The sequence below is a fragment of the Rhagoletis pomonella genome, unplaced genomic scaffold (genome assembly GCF_013731165.1).
Source record: "Rhagoletis pomonella isolate Grant_MI unplaced genomic scaffold, Rhpom_1.0 Rhpom_scaffold_00006, whole genome shotgun sequence".
Lineage (NCBI taxonomy): Eukaryota > Metazoa > Arthropoda > Insecta > Diptera > Tephritidae > Rhagoletis > Rhagoletis pomonella.
Window position 1 is genome coordinate 29632983 of NW_023458560.1, and position 17766 is coordinate 29650748.

Consider the following 17766-nt stretch of genomic DNA (forward strand, 5'->3'; position numbering starts at 1 on the left):
CCTACAATATTTTTTTTTTAATTCGCTTCTTTGCTTCATTTTGGGGGGATGCAAAGTAGAATGTCCTACAATATTTTATTTATTTAGTTTCTTTGCTTCATTTCAGGGAATGCAAAGTAGAATGTCCCACAATATTTTTTTTTTATTTCACTTCTCTGCTCCATTTCGGGGAATGCAAAGTAGAATGCATCGTAGTCAGCGGAAAAATATAATGAATATCCAAACATTCTTTTTATACCGTTGCTTTCTGTGGAAATTTGTCTCGCATAAAAATCATGTTTTGCGTTGTTCAATTTACAGCGAAGTTGAAGTCAGTCAATAAAGTGAATTACGTAAGTGAAGAAGTGTAAAAAGGTCAGTGATAAAAATAAAATGCTAAGCAAGCGGCATTTGAAGCGTTTAACTAAAGATAAAAGAAAGAAAATTGACTTAAAATTTAATGAAAGTTTGTGTAGTGAGAGTGTTGAACCAAATAGCGGCAACAGAGCATTAGTAAAGGGAAACATTAATGCTGAGCGTGTTATTGGAGACAGTGTTGTGACAACCAGTCAAGCGCCACTTAAGAAAAAATTGTCGGACTGGTTTTTAGAATTTAGGCCCTCCTATAGATGTGCCTCCAGTCTTCTAAAAATTTTAAAATAAGAAAACCTCTGTGTGCCCACCAGTGTTACTTCTTTAATAGGCTCGCAACAAGGTTGCGTAATACGGACCGTGCCACCAGGGCAATACGTCCATATTGGAATAGGGAAACAATTAGAAAAAGTAATAGAGGAAATTATTGAGGAAGGATTAGAGGAAGTGCGACTTGATGTAGGAATAGACGGGTTGCCCTTATTCAAAAGCTCGCTAGTAGGTCTATGGCCAATCTTAGGCCGCGTATCTAATTTAAAAAGAAAACCCGTCTTCTAAATCTAAATGAAATCTCTTACAAGCTAGTATCTTTACCATACAAAGACAGTATCGTTTTGTTGCCGCTAGTACACAGTTGTATATAAAAAAAAAATTTTAATAAAAGTACGTGTATATAAAAAATAATAAAAAATGGCCGAGATAAAAAAATTAAAAAAAGAAATTCACGAATTAAAAGGTAGTATTTTATGGTTACTATACACATATCTACATATACTATGTTACTTCAAACAATTTGGAATACATTTTGGAGCTGAAGTATATTTAATTTAACTAACTAATTCTTCCGTAGACAATTACTAACATTATTATTTTTTTTTTACTTAACAGTTTCATGAATTTCTAACAATGGCAAAAATTCGAGCTAGCAAAATAAAGAAAATACTCGTAGCCACGCCACACCAAGCCAGGTGTCAATTTGAATTTGTATTTTTCAAAATTTTCCACAAAAGTTTTAAACTTTTATGTTTTTGTTGCGGTTTGAACTGTATTTAAAAAAATAATATTTTTTTTTATTAATTCACAAAATTCTAGGAAATTTAAAAAAAGCGGTGGTAAGGTTTGCGTGGTCACGATCGTATGACAAATAAAATATTGATCTATAAAATAATAAAAGAAAAACTTTCAGGCATTATAATGGAACTAAAAGGAGAAGTAGAAGAGTTAAAAGTTATTGCGTTGGGGAAGAATGCCGCAGCAGACAGTTTCAATTCGGAAATAAATGCAATGAGAGGTACTATTTTGAAATTATAACACTCGAAATAAATACACTCACTAGAAAAATTTTCCGTAGAGATTTTTTAAATAATTAAAATATTTGTCATAAAAGCACTTTTTCGTTCATCTTTTATAAAAATAGAGTTCATTGTATAATATGAGCCAGTAAATTGTAAATTTGCAACTTTTCTTAAAAAAGTGAAATTTTGCTTAAAATTTCGAAACATTTTCTGAATTTTAAGCAATAAATTTAAATAAATAAATGAACAAGTTGTACACAATATCATTTTGAATTTCGGTGCTAATTATTTGAACGCCGGTGTATGTATAAATAAAAATGAACATTTACTTTTGCAGGCTTATACGAAACAAATTTGGAATGCATTAAAAATATTTTAGCAGAACAAAGCGTATTAATGAAAAATTTCACAGAAAGCTTATACCCTGTACCGAAATTTGTATCACTGTTTCCCATAAAAACACAGGAAGAACTGGATAGCATTGAATCCCATACAAGCACCGAAAATGAAACCCAAATGGTAAGCACTTTTATCTTTATAATTTTTTTTCTTAATAAAAAGATATATACCTACTATATATCGTCGCCACATTGTCGAACTAACCGATGCGGAAGAAATCATTTCTTTAATAAGCGAGAAATTCTACGGGTTTTCTGATAGAAAAATCAATTTGAAAGTATCGGACATGAAATAATTTATTCACATTCGTTAGTTTAGCATTGGCGACGATGTGTATATACATGCATAAGTATGTATGTATGTATATTTATAAATTTATCTAATAAAAAATATTCATAAATTTTGTCATCACTTTTAACAGGTTGCAACCGTTTTTCACGTTATTAAGAATGGCGGCTTTAAATCAAACTTGCTGTCGATTTTTAGCGAAAACGTTATAATGGACCACAACATTGATGGTAAACAAGGCAAGACCCCGCTGCTCCGTTATACGAAGCTTATGAATGTCTTTATTCGTAAGTACATACATACAGTGAATCAAACAAATGACCAAGTGTTGATTGTTTAAATATTCGTAATGTTTTTCGAGCTATTTTTTTTTGTTATTCTTTTTTAAAAATTTACCGTCCAAGCTTTAACCAAAACCATATAAACCACAATTTCAAACTTAATTTAATTGAAAATATAAGAAAATTCAACAAATTTTCATCAAAACTTCAACTTTTTAATTTAAATCTTAAGAACATTTTTGGGTAGGCAGTTTTATAGCCCATACAATTTTACTCTAATGAAGGGCAAGTTTCAAACCCGTTCAACACGTGTTCATTTGTTTGAGCCACTGCATGTGCTTTGTAAATTGCTTTCAATATATAGATACATATATAGTTACATTTCTCCTACCAACGATTCAATTTATTTTAAATATTTATCCGACAGAAGCGGCTCAAAAGCTTGGCGTTACTGAAAACGAATGCCTGCTGGAATTGCGTTGCGCATTTAAATCGGTCAAAAACCGCCATCACAAGGCCTCTTGCCTGAAGAGGAAACGCTCAGGACCTGAAACTGAAGCGACAACAGAAGCAGCATCTGAAGCTACAACAGAAGCAGCAACTGAAGCTACCACAGAAACTACATCAGACTAAAGTCTAACTAAAATACTTAACATTAAGTTTTATTTCCATAAACATATATTTATACAACAAACAAAAAAGAATGAACTGAATTATAACCTTAAGTTTAATTAAATAAGTATATACATATGTATGTACATGCAGCGAATCAAATATTTGCAATGCATTTTAAGTTAAAATTTTTATTATTTTTATTTTTTATAAAAATATTGTTTGCTTTAACCAAAACCATATGAATCAAAGTTTCGAACGTAATACAAAATTCAGAAGAATTGAATTCATTAAAATTTAGAATTTTTTAATCTGAAATCTTAGAAAATGTATTAAGTTTTTTAGCCCATACAATTTTATTATTATAAAGTTCAAGTTTCAAGAGACAAAGAAAATGCGTTGATTTTTTATGAAAACTGCCACAGAAGACGTAAAAAATTTAATAAAGATCAGCGCAATTTCTTTGCCAATTGAAAAAAAATTGTATGGGCTAAAAAACTTAATAAATTTTCTAAGACTTACATTAAAAAATCGAAATTTTAATGAATTGAATTGTTCTCAATTTTGTATTAAGTTTGAAACTTTGATTCATATGATTTTGGTTAAAGTGAGCATTATTTTTATAAAAAAAAAAACAAAAAAATGTTACTTCAAAAAATGTTTATTAAAAAAAATATGAAATCTTAGTAAGTACATTTTTATTCAACAGTCAAACGTTAAATAACTGATTGTCACAAATTTTAGATTTAATTACACGCACTGAACTGAAGTACAATTTTAATTTTAAGTAACTTTTTAAATAAGATCTAAATACACATATAAATATATGTCTGAATAAAAATGGATTTATGAATTTGAAACGCAATCGAAGAAAATTAAATGTCATTATCTTAAGGCAATCTGTATTTTCTGTTTTCAATTTATGAATATACATACATACACACACCGAAAAATGTATTGGCACAGAGAATATTTCAAAGTAAATGCAACTATTTTTATTTTTGTCTGGAAATTTTTTTATAAAAATATGGTTAATGCTACAACAAAAAACGTAAAAATATAATTTCTAAAATTTATGCAAAGTTCAGGAAAGTTCAATAAATTTGCATACAGATTTGTAGCCCATTAAATTTTATTGATCATTCCTGAGTTTTGCACAAATTTTATAAATTATATTTTTATGTTTTTACGTGTAGTATGATCATATTAACCAAAATAAAAAACTTATTGCATTTATTCTGCACCAATGCTTTTTTCCGGCAGTGTACATAGTGTGTTTGTAGGCATTCTACATTCCTTTCTCTGTAAGACATTGATGATTAGTTTATTTTCAATCACTAGAATAAGGTGTTCTTTGTTAGCTTCTGTGGATTCTATTTATCAATGCATTCTGTATTCGCTTCTATGAAAGGCATTGACGCTTCGTTTATTCTCAATAACTAGGAGAAGGCATTCTTTTATTCGCTTCTCTGGAATCTGTTTATCAATGCATTCTGTATTCGCTTCTATGGATGGTATTACTGCTTCGTTTATTTCCAATAACTAGGATAAGGCATTCTTTGTTCGCTTCTCTGGATTATGTATATCAATGCATTCTGTATGCGCGCTATGTAAGGCATTGATGCTTCGTTTCTCGTCAATCGTAAATGTAAAGTGTGCTCCCTTCGTTCGAGGGTAATGCTGTGGGTAAGAGCTTACCGCCAATGACATGCCCATGTTAAAATAAGGCCTTCCTGAAGCGAAAGCGTAAGCGATTCCCATCGCCTAGCTCGTTTACACTTTCGCTTCTGTGGTAATCGTGTTTTTTGCTGGGATGTATCACTTAGTTGTAGAACATTTCCTTCATAGTGAATTTTACAATGACAGTTTCCTGGAGTTCAGGGTTACCAAATCTCATTTTTGCCACAACTGCGATTTAGGCGGTTTTGCGAAAACATCGACGATATATACATATGTATACTCGGTACATTTATGTTGAGCTAATAACTGAGAATGTGTTTGGACGTGCATACGCATATTAAGAACGAACTTAAATTTTGCCTATACGAAGTCGCTTTGTTGGCCGCCTTTTGGGTGGCGTGACAGGCGTGTAAATTATGCAACGTTTCGTTGCCATCACAAGTCAAGCGCATTGAGTTGGAAATCGGCAGGGCTGAACTGTGCAATGCGTACGACTAATTTGCCCCCTTCTATGGTTTGGTGGCTGTTGTGTACAATAATTTTCCGCAGAATTTTTGTTACCCAGATTAATTAGCTTACTTTTTGGCAAAAAAGCCGCGGCGGTAAGATAAAATTAAAATTTTTCTTACTTTTTGCAGTTTCTTTGGATTTAGTATCTACAAGCATATCCCTGTTAAGCTAGATAATTATTATTAATTATTTGTTTTAATTAAAACATGGCTAAACATGGCTAAAATGAGAGAGTTACTGTTTCAATTCTATTGTCATTAGTTTTCCAAGCAAAGCCGCAGAAAAATATTTAATCACTGCTTTAAAATTTTGACTTTATATCTTTTAATAAAAACTAAAAATACATAAAATCGTGCTTGGAGATTTCAATGCCGAGGTGGACAAAGAAAGGATCTTTGCCGCCACTTTCGGAAAACTCAGCTCCAAGACGAAACGTCCGACAACGGACTGTGGCTGATCGAATTCGCGGGGGCCCGAAACATGTTGGTATGCAGTACTAGGTTCAAGCATAAAAATATCCACCAAGCTACATGGCTGTCTAAAGATCGCAAAACGAAAAACCAAATCGAGAAAGTGTTTGATAGACGTAAGGCACGCTTCTACTGTTTTAGACGTAAGTACACTTTGAGGTCCAAACATCGACTCAGACCACTATCTTGTTGCAGCCAAGATACGCACTCGTCGTAATACGTCGTAAATACGTGAGTGCAAGGAGTTTGAAATGCTGGCCGACAGGAAAAACGCCAGAAAATTTTACCGGTGGGTTAAGCGACTTACGGAAGGTTTTAAGACCAGAACGAACTCTGATAAGACCAGCAATGGCGACCTAGTGGCTGATGCCCAGAACGTACTTAAATTATGGAGGGAAACTTTTCCACAATATTGAATTGCAGCAGCACTGAAGGTAGCGAAAAAGACAAACCTGAGTCCCCAGTCGATGATGACCGAGTCGATGTTCCATCACCTGATTATGACGAGGTACGAATTGCAATTACGCAGTTGAAAAACCTTAAAGCTGCTAGAGCTGACAGCCTACCAGTGGAACTCTTATGCAGATGAATGCTGCCCGACGGCTAGAATTTGAGTGTGCTCTGCCCAAACCCCGCCATTCGCGCCAACTACCGCGGGATCAGCCTTCTAAGCATGGGTTACAAGGTCTTATCGAGTGTATTGTGTGACAGCCTGAAGCCCACCGTTAACGAACTTAACTGTGTGGATTTAGATGTGGTAAATGTACCGTAGATCAGGTATTCGCAATACGCCAAATCATCAAACGAGGTTTCAGATAAGCTGAATACCTTATGTGTGATTTCCTTAATCTTATATTTGAGACGATATTAGGAGCTGCAGAACTTAACCGCACAGGAAAAATTAATTACAAGAGCGTACAATTGCTGGCGTATGCCGACGACATCGATATCATCGGTAAAAACAAGGGCTACATCTGATCTGCCAAATGGGTCTGGTGGTTAACGAGGACAAGACGAGGTATCACTTGCCATCATACAAACAGTCACAGCATCCCATGTCACTGTTGAGAGTTACTAGTTTGAATATGTAGCCAAATTCGTTTATTCAGGAACCACAATTAACGCCAATACTATTGTCAGCTGTCAAAAGCTGTACTGAACTGTCTCTGCAGGAGATGGCTAAATGGTGCAATACTACGCTAAAAACAAAAACATAGAGACCTACTCTGCGGGGTATGAATTTTCGGAGGGGTTGTTTTTAGGGTTATAACAACATAAAATGACAGGCAAATATAATTGCATACACTTTTTGTATCTACGACTTTATGCATGAATGTGTATTTGCAAACACTTTTGCAAAAAGCCAATGAGTAGAACCGCAAATTTTTAGAGCACACCAACAACTAATGAGTACTCAATAAATTGGAGCAAAAAAAAACAGAATAATAACGCCAATACAAACCTCAATTTACATACATATGTGAACTAAACTGAAATAGAGAAAATGGGTTACTAACCTTCGCATACCATAGCAGTTTGCCACAATTCTCATACATACACCGCCACGCCCGTTCACAGGCAACTAACCAAAACTATGAAATCGTGTTTTGCATGCAAATCTACTAAATCGCATTGATAGACATTTTCGCAGAAAATTCAAGAAATTTTATTTTGAAAATGAAACAATATTTTCTCTGCCTCTCATTGTTGGCGAAGTGTGGTTTTTGAAGTTATCGTTATATAATCATATATGTATGTACGTATATTCGTATGCCCTGATTACTTATGGTTACTTTGTTCGTTACATGACTGCCTGCCTGGCTGCAAGAATTCGTAGACAATGCAGATAATTTTGGTTGTCGCAATTTTGTTGTCATTTTATCAACGAATGGACAAAAATTTTGTTTGTGCGATCAACATAATGCCATTTTCTCGCACAGAGAAACACAGTCATATTCTTATGTAAATATGTATAAGAGTTTAATTATAATGCATACAGATTTGTATATAAATGTTGGTATATCTAGCATACATATGTACATACATACATACATATGTGTGTGGATGCTCTTAAACCATCAAATCCTCAGCATATAAATATAGTCGAGATTTTGTTTGCACTCGCACCAAAGTTTCAGCCTACCATCAGCCGCAACCTCAACTGTGTGGGTTGGCTTTTTTGTATGCCGCACGCGTTTATTGCACACTGCTTGGCGATGCCACATAAAAATGATATTATTTCGAATACATACTCGTTTGCCCCAGTTATAGCTTTTCACTCATATTTTAATTTTATTGCTTTGTCAAAATCTACTTTTTTGTTGTTGTATTTTCATATCTATTGCGTTTTATTTAAGTGTTTTGGTTTCACTTCAATGGTGCTGATTTAGTGGTTTTCACTGGTTAAGTTAAATTTTGTTAGTTATGTACCTTGAAAATGCTTCTTTTTTTAACTGACTTCCAAAAAAGGTGGAGGTTATCAGTTCGTCGATTTTTTTTTTTATAACGCATAACTTTGCACCACGTCAACCGATAATTCTTTTTGCATCGGAAATGTAGTGTCTCAGAGGTGGTCCCATACTAATCTGGTTTAGATCTGATCATTAGATCACGAAAAAATTAACGGCACTCTTAAAATTTTATATGAGAATTGAAGTCGGTTTTGTTTGCTTAAAAATTACTTGTTGAAAATATCGCTTTCCAAAGGGAAAACAATTTTGGTAGCAACAAGCGGAAAATCTCTAAAATGATGGTTCCTTTGTTCTTTTTTTAAACGATTTTCTAGAAAGTTTTTTAGTGTAAAGTTTAGTAGGCCGTTGAGTTACAGACCACCTCCCTCAGCTCGGCCAGTATGTGCAGTGATCAGCAATGATGCGGCTTAGATGCAACAAAATTCCTATATCCCGGCTGCGCGGTTCAAAGCCGGCGACAAGGAGTTGGTAGGGCGCACGTATCAGCTTCTAAGCGCAATTTGGTGAATAAAAGTACATATGTAGACGCAGATTAGAACCTTAGTGTACTTTGCAAAATCTAAAACAAAGGCGATTGCATGTATGATTCCTTGGACGATTCTGTGGCTTAGACCGAAGATTTTCATGAACTAACTGATAAGCGTGGCTTCAGATCTGGCGAGTCCATCATTGCACAGGTTTCCACAGCTCGCCAAATCCTAGGAAAGGCTTTAGGTAGGCAAATAATCACGCACAACCTTACTGTTGACTTTGAGAAGCATCGAAGAGAAGCTGCCTGTATACGCCATGTAATGCTTTCAAGACCAACATTTTAAAAGTCTCCGCCTATACTCGAAAAATCTACGGGTTTTTAGAGCAGTTTCGCAAAGCGTTCGAAATGAATTAGCTTGACGCACGATTTGCATAGGCATTCGAGACTGTGCCGTTACGCACATGCGCGACTGTACTACTTCTTCGAGCCTCTTAACACAACATCGATGTCATACATATCTGCAAAGATCAAAAGTTAATCTGACTTATTCGAGGTTTTTATCAGGAACCGCAAAGAATGACTTTTTTTTAATTTCCACTCAAAAAATTAAGGTCAAAGAGAAATGCTGCAAGAATAAGGAGTAAAGAAACATACTCCCTGTAACTCGGAATATTTTTAGACTCACAGATTTTTATTTTTTAAGTTTTAATTAAAACTATAAAGTTTAATGATTATTTTTTTTTTAGTTTTATTCATTGCCTAAAAAACAAGCGATGGGCCAGAGACTTGAAACTTGAAATTAGCCTATAAGTCGATGACAATGCAATATGAAAGATGAAATAATCTCTGGGCGGCGCAGGAGTCGAGATATTTGGGAAACCTGCATTTATATACCGATTCGCTTATAAAGCTTATTTTATAAATATATTTTTACTATTTCGTGAAAAATTTGATTTTTTCGGTTTTATTTATTGCTTAGAAAATAAAATTATATGAGAGGAAAACCTGTAGACGAAGCTAAATAAAATGGTGGTAATTAAAATGGTATTGGAAGAGGTAGTTGTAAGGTAATGTTAATGGAAATAGTAATAATAATGGTAGTGGAAATAGTAATGATGATGATGATAATGGTAATGACAATGGTAATGGTAGTGGTAATTGTAATAATAGGGGTAATGACAATTGTTATGGTAATGACCAGGGAACGGATTTTTAGGACCTAAAAACCTATAAAAAAGGCAAAATAAAATAACGAAATAGGCTGGAAAAGGCAAAATAAAATGGTGAAAAAGGCAGGAAAAGGCACTAGGTGTTGCAAAAAAGGCAAAACAAAATAGCGAAAAAGGCACTAAAAAAAGACAGAAAATACGAAGAACAATCAAAAAATACATTTATTTTGGAAATGTTCATATTACAAGTAAAAAGAAAAAAACTATGAACTAGTTTCATTATATGGAAAATTTGTACTTTGAATCTTTGACTATTTTATCCTTTCGAGTTTCTAACTCATAAAACTTTAATCTGTATAGTTCTAGTAACATTGAACCACAAGATGCATTTTGAAGTTTTCTGGCAGCATTTTCATTCGATTTTCGCGAAGAAAAGCCTTGATGTACTAAATGTGTGCTCGACGTAAGTTGATACAAGCGATATCGATAAAAATTTCGATAACAAATCTATAAAAATATCGATAGCAAAACCAATAAAAATATCGACTATTTTATCCCGAAAATCTCTAAAGTCCCAAAATATGTAGTTCCCAGATTGAGTCTTTGTGTCTCTTTCTATATCCTCTCCTCTTTAATTACCTTTATTTTAATCTTTCTTCCCCTATCTTCGTCTTTACTTTTATCGGGATCCTCATCTTCCTCTTTGTCTTTACTTTTATGTTTATCATTTTCTTCACCTACATATTCCCCTTCACCTTTGCCCTTACATATATAAGTAAAGTGTTTAAATCTACCTTGGTCTTCATTTTTGCCTTTATCTTTATGCATCTTTGTTTATGTTTTTATTTTTACGTTTGCCTTTATCCTCTTCTTTATCTATGCACGTAGTCACCTTTACTTTCATTCTTGTATTGGTTTTCTCTAAGTGTTACTCTCTAGCCTTTTATTAGCAAATTTTTGTTAAATTATTACCATATGCATACACACAAGAAGCACTTGTTTCAGCCCCAACCATTTCCGTTGCACTATTTCCGTGTTCAATTTCCATTGAATTTGCCAATTTACTCCCAACCAACCAACCGCCGCTAAAAAATTTTCACTTCAAAAAAGCTTTCGACTGCCGTAGCCAAGTAGGTAGTGATGTCGGCTATAAATTCTGTGTGTCGCTGGTTAAAATGCCGACACATACAATATTTAAATGATAGAAGCAAATTTTTTAATAGCATTTTCAATCTTAATAATTTGTAAAGAAAAGAGCTATAGATTTCTGAGCTAGAATTCCAGTTTTTAATAAATAATAAAAAATTTAAAAATTATAAAAAAATTAACTATTAAGTGCAGAGAATCGGGCTGTATATTGGGCGTTCCATACCAAAACGGACGGGGTTAACACTTCATGTGTTTGATTTGTTTAAAATTTCTAGGGTTGATCCACAAACATAAATAATAAATAAATATGAAATTTGAGCTTGATTAATATAGTTTGAAAAACTTTACAGCACAAAAACAAAAACAAATCGATTTAATAGTTTTCCGAATATCTCGAGAATAGGGGGATGAAAAAATTTGAAAAAAATCACACATACACACATCAAAATTCTCTATGAAAAGAAATGTTTGAAACATTTTTTCCCTGAAGTTATGAATTTTTCAGTTATGAATTTTTTTTTACACCTAAGTTGAGTAAAATGAGTACAAATTTTTTGAATTTTTTAGAATGTATCTGAGTATGCAGTCTTGTAGCCCATTAAATTTTATTATAATAAAGTGCAAGTTATAAGCGATTGCAAAACTGGCGTTAATTTCTTTTTTTATTTTCTTTGAAAACAGATTCACGCATTTTCTTCCATAAGAAAAAGTGCAAAAAGCAGTAGCTTAAAACTTCCACTTTGTTATACTAAAATTTAATGGACACAAGACTGCATACTCCAATAAATTCTAAAAATATTCAAAAAAATTGTTATGTACTCATTTTACTCAACTTAGGTGTTAAAAGAAATCATAACTCAAATTATTGTAGAGTGCACCCCATAATAATATGCGCAATACTCAGAGCTACCAATAGAATTTTTTTAGTTTCTTTGAGATGGCATATTTTCCAAAAGCAATTTTTTTTTAATCAAACATTTTTCAAAAAAAGAAATTTTAAATATATTTCTTTTCATAGAGAATTTTGGTGTATGTATGTGTGATTTTTTCCTCGCCCCGTTCTCGAGATATTTAGAAAACTATTAAATCGATTTGTTTTTGTTTTTGTTTTTGTAATAAAAACGCCAGTTTGAAGTTGCTAAAAATCGCGTTGATTTCTGACAATTTTTTTACGTATTTGCATCCATTTAAAGTTTATTCGAATATTTTTATTTTTTTTTTTTGAAAAAATTCGTTATACAGTTATACTTTAAACTTTAGTATACTTTATTCGGAAAAATTTAGTTTAAAAGTTGAGAACTTAGATGAAACTTCGCAGATTTTTATTATAATTTTTGCACAAAGTTGGAAATGTGGTTTTATATGACTTTGACTTTTATGAAAAAATAATAAACATTAAATGAAAAAAAAAGAAAAATAGCCAAAATTTATTAAAACTTTGCTGGCTTTAATATTATGTAACCAAATTAAAGTAGTACTTATTTTTTTATCCCCGAAAACTTGAATATCATTAGCGCTATTATCGACCTGCAAAATCATCAGTAGTATTTCGAAATTAAGATCTGTCATTCCTCGTCCAGTTGAATATGGAGACTACACGGTTTCGGTTTTTTTTAAAGAAAGTTTAGAGAAAATGCAGTATATAAGAAGTGAAAAATGATTTCCTTTATTGATCAATCAAGTTGAAATATGTACAAGTGTTAAGAAAGGCTCCAAAATAACCCTTTACCGAAAAGCATTTAGGTTTTTCTCAGATGCTTATCATTTTGCGCAGCAAAATAAAGGTGGTTTCTCTCGGAGAGATATACAAATGCGCGCATTGTTTTGATTGATAACCGATATGTATTTATATTTAATTTCAAGAAATAAATATCCTTTACTGAGATTTACCTATGGGACTTATTTTTAATGGTACGCCGGTGAAGGGTAATAGATATCCGGGGACCCGGAAAGTGTTATATTTTTTCCGAGGGCCCGGGTAGGCTATTAGTTTTATTCGGTTATCTTTACCCGGGTACCCGGCTAGGCGGTTATTTTTATCCGAACACCCAGATCCGCGTACCCGGATAGATGATTAACTTTATCCGAGTACCCGGGTAGGTTTTATCTTTGTACATGGGTAGCGCGTTATTCTTATCCGAGCATCCGGGTACTGGTTAATATTTATTCCGGTACATAGGTAGCGGTTTATTAGGGTTAAGCTTGAGCCGGGTACTGAATTGCTCAACCTGCCTGTATAATAGATTAAGTACATGTTAAGTTCTGCACATATGAATTGTACGTATACAGCTGAAGGATATTTATTTTTATTTCTCATTTATATCCTTCCTTGACTAAGAAAATTTTTTTTTCACAGCGGTAAAGTTTTTTCACTGAGGGCAATCAATAAAGTGTTGTTAAAAACGTTTTGGTTTATCTCTGACTGCGGCCATTTTTCTCCTTCGATAAGTGTTATTATGCGAACATTTGAATTGGTTAGTAGTAATCTTCGAGCGCTGGCATTAAGTACAAGATTACCTTTGGACATTTGAAATGCGGTTTGGCGGCTAACATGATCCATATTCCTTGAAAGACAGAAAGAGATGGACTCCCTATTTCTAAATAAATTAAGTTAAACCTCTAAGCAGCAAACTGAATGATGAAACTTAATGTGAATGGGAAATATTTGCCAACTCCCATAGTTAGGTCGTATATACAAATACCCAGTGGGAAAATGTTATGTATAGTAATCGAAAAAATAATCAGTGAAACAACCCTTTTCACATTCGAAAATGTATTTTTTCCCCAGGGCGATGTCCTTGGAAAAGTGGGGCATTCAATTTTGCATTACCTAGCATTGAGAAATGAATGTGATTTAATATGGAATTTTTGGGATCTTTTGAACACATTAGAAGGCTGATTACATATTAAACAATAATTGGATCTAAAACTCATATGAAATACATTCGATTATTTATCACGCATGGCATGCATTACTACTTTTCCCACTGGGTACATGTGTAGACATTGGCGTGGCTCACCCTATAAAATCATAGTATTGTACACCCCTAAATCGGCACTTTTTATTTATTTCTTTTTTTGACGGAACCGAGCCCAAAATAGCGCGTGCAGAAAACAGCACTAAGAAAACATGCCGCCCATTGTACTGTGCTCATATCACTCATAAAGAAACTACGCCCTAGTAAATTCACATGCGTATCCTGCACGAGAAAACACCACACAACACATTATGTAACTCCTTATATTACATTTACATTGGACCAAAATGCGTGATTTGAAATCAGTCATTTGAAGGTGTTTACACTACTTGATCCGCATTTGCTTTGACTTCTCATCAAATGAAAAGGGAAGACAAAAACAAAATGTATGTAAACAAACACTACATTTATTATATTGTTAACGCTTTTTGGACACAAAAAGGCAATTATTCTTTGATTAAACTAAAAATGTGTAAATCTCTTGTATAAATTAACAATTTTTACACACAAATATCAAAGATTTATTTATTTCGTTGTGTTTGTTTTGTGTTTGAAAAATTCCAAATGTCAAAGACAAACCAAAGCTTTTGTGGAACTTTTGTTTCTGAGTGCGTTCAATAAAATAGTACGGCAATTGGAACGCATTTGTTTCGTGATTTTGTGTAAATGCGTCGAAATGCGTCATTCTGGAAATGTGAATTTGTATGGAGAAATGCGTGATTTGCCCTCGCATTTGAGGTTTCTCGCCCAAATGACGCATTTGGGCTCAATGTAAATGTAATATAAGGCAAAAAAGGCACATTCTCTGCCCTGCGAAGCTTTGTCAGAGGAGATGGTTTCCCTCAAATTCAGATGGCTGCTTAGCACGAGAACATTATGAAATGCATGAGCTAGACAAGGACAAGAAGGCAGAAAAATGCCATTTTACAGGGTTGAAGGGCAGTGAAGGGCAACATTTTTTGGAAGAAACGAAACACCATAACTATGGACGAGAGGTAACAATTGTCTACTGTGTACACAGCTTGTAGTTAGAGTACGTTATAGAGAAAAGTTTATATTTTTCTATTTAGACTCTAGCTAGTGTGAATATCTCCTAGAGGAGATTTTTATTTCAGTAAAACTCCAGCTGCCAGGAAAAAGTGGCTGCCATTAAAAATGTAGTAGACAGACTGCCCAAGTGTGTATTGTAAATTCGGTAAACACTCATTTGATAGCCAAGTGAAAAATACGGCCCTGATCTCACTGATGATGACCTCAAAATTGGTTAGAAAGTGCCTGGCGTCGCTCTAAATTTGGTTGGTTTATTAGACTTTTTTGATATTACCCTGTGGCGAAAATCTCTAGTTCTGAACTGGGGCGTTTCTAGTACATTTAGACCCAGTACTGGTTCGCGATAAATCTCTTTTGCATGCAAGCAACTGGCGAATTTAACATGGCGATGTCCTAGGAAGTGTCAATTGCCCCCCGCTGCATCCCTTTTTCGATAGTTCCGAATTAGTCCTAAATTCTATAGTTCCGAACCAGTTCTAAAATCGACAGACGAAAGAAAAAAGTATCATGATTTTTCAACCTTTCAGTTCTGTCGTGTGCGATTTTACATTATTTTCAAAGAAACGTTTTTTTCAATTTGAAATTAAATTTGTTTGAATGATTATAAGAAATGTACGTTTACATACCTTGCTGTAGCTGACTTTGCAGAGGTGCTCGCTGTTATTGGTTAGATTCCAGACGGCCCCAAGATGTTAATATATTAACACAAAGCTTTGTTTTGTATTACCAAACTATGAAATAGCATCTGCGAAGCGCAGAATAGAAGCGTATTTGAATGAAAATGCCGCCGAACACATATCTATGTAAAGTAAACAAGCCCTCCGCTGCATACCTTATTCGATAGTTCCGAAATAGTTCTAAATTCGACAAATAGGATCTAGTTCTGTCTGCATCCCTTTTTCTGTAGTTCCGAACCATTTCTAAATTCGTCACTTTAGATATAGATTTCTAGTGAAAAAAAAATGAAAAAAATTAGTTTCTTAAAAGTACCACTCTTCGCCGATTTTGGACTGGTGGGGATCTAGTTCCAATCGGACTAGTTCCTTTTTGGCAATAAAGACCTATTACGGAACTAGAAATTTGATTCACTAGTCCGCGGTTTCCCTGCAGGGTACCGGCCAGGGATCGAATGGAATGCCACGGACTACGTATGATTCATTCATATGTGACTCGGTGGGTGAAAGTAGCCCCTAGAAGCGAACAAAACCTCAGTTCTCTCTGACCCTTGCCTCACACTTCATATAATTGGCTCTATAGTTAAGCAATTTACTCATAAAGAACAACCTTTGCAATGTCCAACTGTGTTCTAATCTACGACCAATTTACCTAACTTACATAGAAGGTTTTTGTATTGCTGGGCTGCAAAATATCTCTGAATAATTTATACTCGTCGACGCCAAGATGATGTTCACGGAGCACGAAAAAAACAACGGAGTAAATTCCTTTGCTTAAAAAATTTATCAGTTTGTAAGTATCCACTTAGCGGATCTCTTCAGCTGAGGCGAAGAAAAACGCGGTACAGACTACTTCGGAATGGTACTGGATGCACAGCTTAATCCCCCACATGCAAGCTATTCAAATTGGTATATACTACTGTGACTGAATCCGCTTTTTCCATAATTGGACAGTGACTAACATAATGATCGTTGTCTTCCACTCTCCTTCGCCCTTCAGCCTTGAACCACAATAAAATTGACACTTATGCACAAATAACCAACAAACTTCAGAGCTTAAAGCTTTTATAAATGGTTCATGGCCAAATTGGCGTTGGAGACTTTTCCTATAAACGTCTCTTTAAAATAGTGAAAGCAAGGTTTTACAAAAAAATTTGATTAGTGCTAACTCACCTGTGGCATGGGGCCAAGAACTGTTCCATATCCAAGTATCCATGGGAACATCATTAAATTAAAGCGTTTAGATTTGAATAGCGTTAATTTATGTAAATCTCGACGCAAATTTTATTAGCCAGAAATGTCATACTTCTATTTACATGCATACGTATTTACGTGCACCCTTAGTATTTAATTATTCTCTATTTAAAAACTTGCATATCAATATTTTCAGTTAGATTCACATTTATGCACAAATATCTTTATATTTGTTTTATACCACACCTGTCTACTTACTATCTGTGCATTTCTAAAAATGCACCGCCTAGCTGACAAATTCTACCGATTGACCCAAAAAATAATAACTCAAAATAAAATTTATTTTATTATTGAATTTTCGAGCATAAACAAATTTATGCAAATAAACAGCAATCGCGCAAACAAAATCTTTACTACACTCATGAGAATGCGGATTTTTATACCTTTCATGAGCATGAAATGGTATTATAACTTTGGTCCGATGTTTGTAAGTACCAGAACAAAAAGAGATAGACCCATTAAAATGTATACTTATATGATCAGAACGTCGAGCTGAGTTGATTTATCCATGTCCGTCTGTCCGTCTGTCCGTCTGTCCGTCTGTTTGTATGCAATCTAGTCTCTCAGTTTTCGAGATATCCGGATCAAATTTGGTAGGTGGGTGTATTTTTATAATGTATTAATCATTTGTCGGAACCGGAAGAATCGGACCACTATAACATA

General features: G+C 34.0%; 2 protein-coding genes across 2 annotated transcripts in view; one reads left to right on the forward strand and one right to left on the reverse strand.

Annotated features, from left to right (window-relative positions):
• Positions 1-17766, reverse strand: part of LOC118740561 — a 613337-nt gene that overhangs the window by 229159 nt on the left and 366412 nt on the right. The gene's annotated exons all lie outside the window — the stretch shown is intronic.
• LOC118740563 lies at positions 164-3328 on the forward strand. Its single transcript, XM_036472154.1, has 4 exons — positions 164-1642; positions 1984-2165; positions 2467-2620; positions 3042-3328. Exons 1-4 carry the CDS (start codon positions 1489-1491, stop codon positions 3245-3247), a joined length of 696 nt encoding a protein of 231 aa, XP_036328047.1. The 5' UTR covers positions 164-1488; the 3' UTR covers positions 3248-3328.

Coding starts and splice junctions, on each gene's coding strand:
- LOC118740563 (XM_036472154.1), top strand. CDS start 1,489: ATGACAAATAAAATATTGATCTATAAAATAATAAAAGAAAAACTTTCA. Junction 2,166..2,466: donor CCGAAAATGAAACCCAAATG/GTAAGCACTTTT, acceptor CACTTTTAACAG/GTTGCAACCGTTTTTCACGT. Junction 2,621..3,041: donor GCTTATGAATGTCTTTATTC/GTAAGTACATAC, acceptor TTTATCCGACAG/AAGCGGCTCAAAAGCTTGGC.